Here is an 11,134-nt window from a genome sequence, read left to right as displayed (position 1 = left end):
CGAGCAATGTGACTAAGGTGGCTCATGTGGAGCAGTGTTGGATACGATCGCACATCGCAGTGAAGTTATATGGAGGTATGAACTTGCAGGTTAGATTGGTGTGTTCTGTTCCTATGATGTGAGACGGGTTCTCAGTCTTGTGTTGTGGTGGTACTAGTGAACTTGAGGTTCAACTCTTTCATTTGAGTCATTTTCATGATTTGAGTATGTTCGGATTGTTGCGTATTGATGCGTGTATTGTGCATGTTGTGGCTTAGGTCTATTTGGATGTGTCATGTCACCAGAGTAATGTGTTGGATTAGAGGAGATCGTTGGGGATCATTAATAAATACGAACATATGCGATTTCAGCATGTTGGAAGGATAGTATCGAGCTTCGATTCATAAATTTTCTATGGTATTTGCCAAGGAAGGAGTGGCTTCATGAATGGTTGATCTGGGAAATGGTTATGGCTTACTGCGTGTCTAAGTAATCATTGGCAGTATATGAAAGTATTGGGATGAGACTTTAGTTGATCAAAGTTTTTCTATCGGTATGCGGATGTTGTGTGCAACTCCTGTGGTTAGAAGTTATCACTACAAGTGTTTAGTTATGTGGTATATCATGTGATTGCACCGGAGATAGCATATATGGTTTGTTACAGTTTGTTCAGACTTATTCACAGTATAAATGTGAGATTCTAATCGTGATGATGATTTTAGAAGAGGAAATGTGGTTCTATGGTTTATGGACTAGGATGGATTGTGAAATTTCAGTTATATTGTGTTATCGAACCTATGTGAGATAGGGTGACGTGGGATCACCCCCGGGTATGTGCATGGTGAGGTTATTCAGCAATTGGTTGGCTTTTGGAACAACTCTGGGCACGTTTGAGGACGAACGTATGTTTAAGTGGGGGAGGATGTAACGACCCGATCGGTCGTTTTGAGCATTTGCATTTTGCTCGCCAGTTCTCGAGCATGACTTGCCCCGTGTGATGCAATATGACTTATGTAAATCGTTGGTGTTGGGTTTCAGGTTAATCAGAATTTAATTTGGAAGAATAATCTCACTTGAAAGCTTAAAAGTTGAAAGGTTTGACCAATATTTGACTTGTTTGTATATGATCTCTGATTGAAATTTTTATGATTTGGTTAGCTCCATTAGGTGATTTGGGACTTAGGAGCGTGATCGGAATGCATTTTGGAAGCCTGTGTAAGGTTTAGGCTTGGATTGACGAAATTGAGATTTCAGCGCTTTCCGGTTGATAGGTGAGATTTTGATATAGGGGTCGGAATGGAATTCCGAGAGTTGCAGTAGTTTCGTTGTGTCATTTGGGATGTGTGTACAAAATTTCAGATCATGCAGACCAGATTTGATAGACTTTTCGATCGAAAGCATAATTTAAGAGTTCTTGGAGTTCTTAGGCTTGAATCCTATGTTATATGGGTGATTTGATGTTGTTGTGAGCGTTCCGAAGTTTTGAACAAGTTTGAACGATGTCATGAGAAGTGTTGATGCAATTGATTTGAAGTTCCGGGTAGGTTCCGTGTAGGTTTCGGGATGTGTTAGGCCAAAAATTATAGCTGTAGCAGGTCCAGAAAGGTTACAGGCCTCGGAACCCACCCGCATGGTCTGCACAAAAATAAGTGCAGCCGCGGTATGTGCTGTGCGGACCGCACAAAATGAAGTGCGGCCGCGATAGGTGTTGTGCGGACCGCACAAAATGCTTTGCGGCCGCGGTGGGGAGACATTTTACTGGTCCTACTTTGGAAGCTCATATCTTTTGATCTACAAGGATTGTGAGGATGATTCAAAAAGTAAAGTTGTAGTCCTTTGTGTCTAGTTTCCAGAAAGGTAAAGATATTGCCATTTGGACATCTGTAGCGAACGTTATGGCCAAAATACTAAAGCCTATCACTGTAGAGGAAAGTTGTGTGTTCGCGGTCGTTTTTGTGCAGACCGCGGTCGATTTTGTGCGGTCCGCAGAGATGGAAATCTGTGGGGTACTCTATAAATACGAGATTTTGGATTTTATTTGATATTTTGACCTAGAGAGCTCGGATTTTGGCGATGTTTCGAAGGTTTTTCAAGAAATTCATCGGGGTAAGTGATTCTAACTCAAATTTGGTTAGGGTACATGAATCTATCATTGAATTCATCATTTAATTCGTGTTTTGGGATGAAATTTTGGAAGAAAATTGTGAAATCTTTCAAAAATGTAAAATGATAATTTGAAGGACCAAATGGTATCGGAATTGGATAATTTTCGTATGGTTGGACTCGTGAGAGTATAAGGATGCTAGTTTTGCGAATTTTGACAAATTTCGAGATGTGGGGTAGAGTTTGACCAATTCCTGGAATTTTGTGGTAATTCGATTGTTTTCGTTTGGGCTTTGTTCCCTTAGCATATTGTGACATATTTGTTCTGATTTTGGATAGATTCGACACGCGTGGAGGCCGATTTTGGGGAAAAAAGGCATCACGAGCTAGAGATTTAGCCGGTTCAAGGTGAGTAATGATTGTAAATGATGCTCTGAGGGTTTTAAACATCGGATTGCACATCGTAGTGCTATATTGAGGTGAGACACACGGTTGATAACGAGCGTGGGGTCGTGCACTATTGGGGATTATGACTTGGTCTGTCCCGATTGATGATTTTATCATGTATTTGACTGAAACTTATGTGTTATCATCATGATTCGGGCTGATTGCCATATGTGGGCTTCGTGCCAACTATTTAAACCCTTCGAGAATTTTAATTACTATTTCCTCACTGTTTTAACTTATTAATTGAACTCAGTCATGTTATTTTCCACTGTTTTACTACTTAGATATTTTTACTCCGTTGTGAGACTTAAATGATATTTTAAATGATGTTTTAGGTTGAGAAATACTGTTTTACTAATGTCTGAGGAGCTTGTGAGTATTTTTGACTGAGTACGGATGAGGGCCTAGTTGTGAGGAAACATTGATACTGATTTAAGGCCGAGGGCCTGAGATATGTACGCTACGAGGTGGCTTGTTGATATTGTTTATGAGGCCAAAGGCCTGAGATATATACGCCATGAGGTGGTTTGATTGATATGAGGTCGAGAGCCTAGATTTGATGCCACGAGATGGCTTGATATTGCGCTTGGGCCGTAAGGGGCCCCTCCCAGAGTCTGCATGCGGGTACCCATTGTGATGTGATATATAGCCCGAGGGGCTGGTACTGTTCTGAGATATTGCCCGAGGGGCGAACCTTTATGTGTTTATCTTCTTAATTGCCTATCAATTACCTGTCGATTGTGTATTTGTGCCCAAGGGGTGAACCGTTATGTGTTTATCTTCTTAATTGTCTGTCATTACCTGTTGATTGTGTATTTGTGCCCGAGAGGCGTATTTCTGTGCTTATCTGCACTCATTATTTTGCATTCATTTGTATAACTGTTGAAAAACCATTTTCAAAAGAAGTTTGAACTGAGCTAAGATGTTTTTTAAGAGATTTCACAGCTTCATTGTTTTAAATGGTTTTATACTACTTCTATACAGCATGTTGATATGCTTTACGTGATTTTTTACCGCTCAATTGTTATTTACCTTTATTACTCACTGAGTTGGAGTACTCACTTTACTCCCTGCACCTTGTGTGCAGATTCAGGTATTTATACACCTGGTAGCGGGTTTTGACTGATCGGAGGTAGAGTCATCAGAGTTTAGCAAGATAGCTGTCGGCGTTCGCAGCACTGCTTCTCTCTCTCTCTTCATTCATTAGTCTGTATTTGTACACTCAGACTTTCAGTTATATTTATACCCTAGCAGATGCTCGTGACTTGTGACACCCCGATTAGGGCTGTGTCGGGTTGGACTTTCCGCATTGTTAACGATATTTCCGCTATTTAGTATTGTTTAAATCATGTTTAGACTATTTTTTTGTTGATTAACTGCTTTAAAAGTTAAGTTAGATTGAACTGGTTGGCTTTGTCTTCACGAGAGGCGCCATCACGACCGGATTCGGGGTTAGGGTCGTGACAATTAGATGTTAGTTCATAATTGATACTATATTTTTTCACAAAATTAGAATATTCTTGACTTTGAAGTGTCCAAGCTTGCAAATTTCAATGAGCTTAAAATTGTACTTTATTCTTTCATGTACAATCATTTGTAACATGCAAACTATGCTGATCTTACTCTTATTTATTTTGATTTTTTTGTATTGAACTAAATTTATTCTGTTGCTTGACTTTATACTATTCATGAACACTTTTAGGGGATACACCAAATGCTGTCATTTTATTAATTCTCCTTTAAACCACCCCTATCTACTTTTTAAACCAACCAGTTGTGCCTAACAGAGGAGACTCAAAAAGAGTTTGAATTGTTAGAATATTAATTGGGAGTGGAAATAGACCTGTGTGAATGTGATGCTGCGATTTTCATTTCTAAAAAAAAATTTACTGTCAAAGTACCTGGTAAGTCAAGTTCATATAGGAGCAGCAAATTAATTAAGAGAGTTTTGAGATACATTGAGATATGTTGATTACTGTGTATAGTACTCGAAGGGTGAAACTGATACGCTCATAGGATATGCAGATAACTACACAGGTAAGGACTAGGAAATATTGATCAAAAGAACCTCTCGCTATTATTTTACATTTGAGAGTGGTGTTTTCTCTTGAAAGCAGGAAGTCATGTCCCAATCTTTAGCTACTACAGTAATGTTTTTATGGAACATAAGTCGCCATTGCAAATACCATGGTAGAACTAAGCATACAGATAATCCATATAATTAGAGAAACTAAAAAGTTGGTGAAAATTAATCTAATCCATTGCAGAAGAACAAATTGCCGGTATTCTGACTTTACACTCTTTCCAAGGTGAAATTTATGAGGACAAAGCTTGTAGAAAATTTCTCATGGAGGAAGTTCTTGATAATGATGTCTGCTAGAAACTTTTGGTATTTTGATAATTGTTTTATAAAATTATATATTACATGGCTCGGCATACACGTGCAACATACGTGCCAAGAAATTAGTATATATATATATATATATATATATATATATATATATATATAATGTGAGATTATAAAAGAGTTATGAAAGGTTAAAGAATTTTAAAAGTAGTCCATATTTTCACAAGGCTTGTAATAATGAGATTAAGTTATGGAAGCAGTTGTTTTAAAGAATGGGTATTTATATAACTATAAAAATATTTATATGAGAGTGAGCCTAAATATACCTTGATTTTAAAAATCTAAAAAGAGGAAGTCTTTTGGAAATCCATTTTTTGGGCGATGGTACTTCATTGTTTTATAAAAATTTGATTTTGCTTTTTGATAGCAAAACCGGCGTTTCTTTCTGATTTCCTTTATGAAAATGACGCTGTTGTTTTTGACTAGAGTTTGGGCTTCAAAATCCTTTAAGAGAGGTGAGTGAACAAGATGAATAAAGTATAATTAGCAAAGTGAAGATTAATTACTAACTAATTCTCTTTAAATCCTATATTATTTAAAATTTGTCTATGTTTCAAGTGATATTAAAGCATGAAGGTAAAGTATATGATCTAATATATGAGTGGGTGAAGTAATAAAGCAGTAAACTAGATTAAGAAAAAACAATAACTAATAACGAAGGAAATGAGGGAAAGAAAACTAGACTCTGAAGGTTGGGGCTCAAGAAGATAGGCCCAGCGATTGAAAGATATGGCTACAGCTGACTGGACCCTCCAAAAAATGCAACAAGTCTAGTTTGGGAACTCAACAAAACCAAATATGTATATGCCCAAAAAGAAAGAAGGCCATTCGACGTATATTCCACATCTTTAGCATATTCAAACATGTATGAAATGTATATAGACAAACAACTAGATCAAGAAATTATGAATATTCAAATGCTATGGGAAATTATATTAATGTGGTAGTTATAAGCGACAAATAATTTACATTGAAAACCTTTCGTTTTCATTAAACACTAAACCCCTAAAAAACGAAAATGTGTCAATGAATTAAGGTCTAAGGAGGAAGTTCTACTCAAGGTCAATACCTCCTTTGAATCCCCCGACACTTCAAAGTTTCCAAGGGACTCAAGGCCCAGGACAATGCTTGTGCCGGGGAGGGCAGCCCAACCTAGAGTTAAACTCCACTCCCAAATACCCTTAAACACTAAAAACATGTTTTCCTTATAGGTTTAAATGCCAATGACACCATTTCAATGTAAACTAAATGCTATAGCAACACATAGTCTACATTTGATACCAAACAAATATACATATCAAGTGAATTTAAGGGTCTGACTTTCAAACACACATATGAGAGGAGCAGAAACACTACAAGTGTGTTGTAAAAGTCTGAACATTAGAGAAGAGCACACTCAAAAGAAAGGCAAGCTATACAAGATTCATATATATAACAACACATAGATACAGATGCTCCTATTTTTAACAAACCAACTGTGAACTGATTGGTTTCTTTTAGCACATACATGGATCGATAATACTACTTAACACATTAAAGGTCATCAATAAAGATTCAGACAAAACAGTCATGGCTAACCATTTTTACAAAGTCTATCAAATATATCAGGAACAAGATTAAACTCTCAACATGACTACAAATTCATCAATCTAAACATGGAATCCCTAAGGACTCAACAGAGTCATACTCCTAATAGTGTTATCCCTAAACAAGTCATCATGTTCAGACAGTACCAACAAGGACCTTATAAGGTTTAAGAATCAGGTTTAGTTTCAAATTAATAATAGGGAAAGGATTAGGCACAATTTTAAAACAAGAACATGGAATTAGAGAGTTAAACATGGAAACTTGCAATGTTCAGTCAGCTATACACAAGTAGTGTAAGTGAAGTAGTGGCTTCATACAGATAGGGGGGCTTTGCACATTACAAGATCAAGTTGGACATGTCCATGAAGAGGGGAATTTCAGGTGAAGGAAGCATTGCATCAAAACAGGTTTATTTCAAACCTAAATCTAACTTAGTAGCTAAGTATGAAATGGTCAAGTTTTAGCTTCTAAGAATTATTACTTGCTTATAACAGAATAACTAAGTCTTATTTTATGGAAGATAACTTAGTGATAGATGCATGTAAGTTTCACAAAAAACCAACATTAGTTCAAAGAAATTAAAGACAGGGAAGTATTATACTAAGTAAGTTTTGAATTAAACATATAACTGAAGATGTTAACCAATCAAGAAACAACCAAGTTTAGTTTAACAACCATTTTTAGTAATTTATAACAAAACTGGATCATTACTTGTTCTGTGAGGGAAGGATAACTTTATGTCAACAGAATGTGTACAGTAGATCTATTGGTAAAGAAGAAAGTTCAATTCAAACAAAACTAGGTCTACAGATGCAATTGATAATCAGACGAAGTCATGAGAATGTTACAATGACAACACAAAAGTTACTTTCAAATTTAACGAATACTAATATAGAGAGGACAAGCATATAAATACTTAGATTTTCATTCTTAAATTAGATGGTATGAACTTTGGAACCTTCAGATTCATCTCAGTTATGACTATCAAACAACAAACTCAACCACAAGACTAACAGAATATAGAGAAGCAACATATAACGGTAAAGGTTACTGCAGAATCATCAATGAGAGGCTTTAAAGTTTATCTGAGCAGGAACAATCATTCAAGGCATATTACTATTTTTTATGTGCAGATTATTTATTCTTAGAAATGAAAGTCATCAAGAATCACATAATAGTTCGACCAATTACTGATTAAAGATTCAAGAGGAAGGACATATAATCATAGACGGGCATCGTATTGCCACAAACGAAAGATAAACATTTCCATATTAATGGTAATCATCATAAGTAACTATAGTTTACAGAAAACCAACAACATATTCATGATGTTCATATGAGGTGATTAAAAGAGAGGGATTAGGAGCACACTGACCGTTTCGAGGGCAACACACCAAAGGAAGACTCTCTTAGTTGCTTAAGGCCCCAAGAACTTCAAGTTCGAATCGACAACTGTACTCAAAAATGAAAAAGAAAAGAAACAATAAGGAATCCTAGGCTTTTTGAACTAAAAATTGCTCTTAGATGATTTTAGTATTAGGCCGTTGTGTTCGTGTGTTTTATGGGAACATTAAAGGCCCCTTTTATAGTGCCATCAAGGCTCTAGGGTTTCACAAATTCAAGTCACTAGTAGAGAGTTGTTACACCCCATAAGTTTAACAACCTTGATACCGTTAGATATTATATTAGTGTGGTATTTTCTTTTAGTAGAGTATTTTAGTAAAAGTTTTATAAGTATAATTTTAGATAGTTACCATTATTACTATTTTTGGATATGGTAAATTATACTCATAATATGCGAAAGTTTATGAGATTTTCTTTATTGTAATGATAAAAATTATTGTTGTAACTATTCTAAGGCCGTAAATGGAAGAATATGGGTATTATGGAAGACCTCCTTGACTGTAAAGATAGTCCACATTCATGAGCAGTTTATTCAGTGTTTGGTATAGGATCCAATGACTAATGCTTAGATAATGTTGACAGTGGTCTATACTAGGAACAAGGTGCAGGAAAGGGCAATGCTATGGCATGACTTGCAACAGTTAGGGGGTAGATTCAAGTCCACTGGCTCATAAGTGGAGACTTTAATAATGTCCTAACCACAACTGATAGGCTAGGACAACCAGTGACTGCTAATGAGGTACATGAGTTCAAATAATGCATCGACAACATGCAGCTAACCCCATTGAGAACAAAGGATTGTTTCTTTACATGGTGTAACAAGCAGAATGCAAATGATAGAGTGTATAGTAAGATTGACTGGGCTTTTGGCAATTTCAACTGGACTAAGGACTATAGGCATGTGGAAGCAGATTTTTTAGAACCTGGAGTGTCTGATCATTCTCCTGTCATAGTTTAAATGTGGAAAAGGAAAAATATTCATCCAAAGCCATTCAAACTATGCATGGTAACAATGGAGCATAAGGACTTTAGACCTATGGTTGACAGAATATGGTAGCAGCAGATTGATCAGGATCCTATGACTGTTATTTGACAGAAGTTATGTAAGCCAAAAGATGAGGCTAAAGGTTTGAACAAGGAGATGGGAAAACTATGAGCAAAGGTTGACAAAAATAAGGCAGAGATTGGAGTGTACCCAAGCTAATCTGGTTCTTGATCCTTTCAACCAGATGCTGATAGAACAGGAAAAACAGACTATGTATGAATTGGAGAAATGGAGTATTATAAAGTAGAGGATATTGAGACAGAAGTCAAGAGTAACATGGATTGATTATGGAGATTCAAACTCTAAATACTTTTATGCACAGTTGAAAATTAAAGCCAGTAAAAATAATATCACTACTATTTATAATGATATAGAAGTGAAGATCACTGATCCAAAAGCTGTAGAAAAAGAGTTCACTAACTTTTTCACTCAGCTAATGGGAAAGGCCACTGGGTTAAAGCCATGTCCAAATACCAGATTTATTAAAGCAGGAGATTGTCTCACACTACAACATCAACAAGAACTAATAAAGGAGATAACACATGAAGAGGTGGATGAAGCAATGAGAGATATGCCAAATGACAAAGCTCCTGGAGTTCATGGCTATCCTATAGAATTCTTTACTAAGCAGTGGATGACAGTGAGGCAAGACATCTATGAGGCTGTTTCATTCTTCTTTCATACGGGTAAAATGAAGCCAGCATTGAACTGTACAACCATCACTCTGATACCTAAAGTCCCCAACACCTACAACAGTGAAAGATTATAGGCCTATTACTTGTTGCACTACACTATATAAAATTATTGCCAAGATCCTGACTAAAAGAATAAAAAGAGTAATTGAGGTGATTATTGGGAAGTCACAGTCTGCTTTTATAGAAGGAAGGAGCATTATAGATAACATCCTATTTAGTCATGAGCTATTCAATGGCTATAATAGGAAGGGTCTATCTCTAAGGTGTGCTCTCAAGGTTGATATAAGGAAGACTTATGACTCATTGGGTTGATAATTTCTTAGATGCATGCTCACTAATCTTGGCTTTCCACAGAAATTCATCCATTGGGTAATGGAATATGTGTCAATAGTGTCCTACTCTTTAGTACTCAATGGTGGCCTTACCAAGCCTTTTCAAGCCAAGAGAGGGATTAGGCAAGGGGATCCAATGTCACCCTATCTATTTGTTATTGCAATGGAGTACTTACAAAGAGAGATGAGCCAATTGTCCACCTTAAAGGAGTTTAAATATAACCCAAGATGCAAAAAACTGGGGGTGACACACATTTGTTTTGCTAATGATTTGTTAATGTTTTGCAGGGCAGACACAACTTCAGTAAAAATAATGCAGGAAGCTTTTAACAGGTTTTCTGCTGCATCTGGATTGCAGGCTAATGCAGACAAAAGTTCAATGTATATAGCTGGTGTTCCACAGCATATCAAGGAGCTATTACTTGATCTTATAGGATTCATAGAGGGATTTATTCCCTTTAAGTACCTGGGGGTGCCACTGTCTGCTAAGAAGTTGAATATACACCAATGCCTACCACTGGTGGAAAGGATTACTGAAAGAGTAAACTGCTGGTTAGCTATGATGCTATCCTATTCTGGAAGGATACAACTTATTAAATCTATGTTGTTTGGAATTCAAACATACTGGGCTCAAATTTTCCTATTGCCTAAGAAGATTATGAAGATGATAGAGACCATATGCACGACATTTCTTTGAACTGGATCAAATGCCATTTCAAGGAAAGCAGTGATAGCATGGGATAAGATCTGTCAACCAAAAACTGCAGGGGGATTAAACATTATCAATATGAGGATATGGAACAAAGCTGCAATTATGAAACACCTATGGCTTTGACAATGAAGAAAGATGCTTTATAGATCAAATGGACAAACATTTATTACATAAAGAACAAAGACATTACTGAAATGGACACACATAAGACAGCAGCATGGGTGGTCAGGAAAATCATAGAGGCAAAGAAATACTTGATGCAGATGAACTCAGTGCAAGGCAGTCTCATACCGACTTTGACAAACTTGGTGAAATAGGGCAGGTTCCAAATACAAAGAGCTTATGTCTAGCTACTGCCTCAATTTCCCAAAGTTAGTTGGAAAAGCATTCATCTGCACACACAGATTCATCCACGATTCAAAT

The 11,134-nt window shown here is 36.5% G+C and overlaps 1 protein-coding gene across 1 annotated transcript; it reads left to right on the top strand.

Annotated features, from left to right (window-relative positions):
• The first annotated feature begins 8,696 nt into the window (after positions 1-8,696).
• On the top strand, positions 8,697-10,857 carry LOC138874509 (uncharacterized). Its single transcript, XM_070153043.1, has 5 exons — positions 8,697-8,873; positions 9,295-9,617; positions 9,991-10,167; positions 10,288-10,551; positions 10,767-10,857. The coding sequence occupies exons 1-5, from the start codon at positions 8,697-8,699 to the stop codon at positions 10,855-10,857; spliced, it is 1,032 nt and encodes a 343-aa protein (XP_070009144.1).
• Positions 10,858-11,134: the final 277 nt, after the last annotated feature.

The sequence above is a fragment of the Nicotiana sylvestris genome, chromosome 1 (assembly GCF_000393655.2).
Source record: "Nicotiana sylvestris chromosome 1, ASM39365v2, whole genome shotgun sequence".
Taxonomy (NCBI): Eukaryota; Viridiplantae; Streptophyta; class Magnoliopsida; order Solanales; family Solanaceae; genus Nicotiana; species Nicotiana sylvestris.
This window is presented reverse-complemented; position numbering and strand designations above follow the sequence as displayed.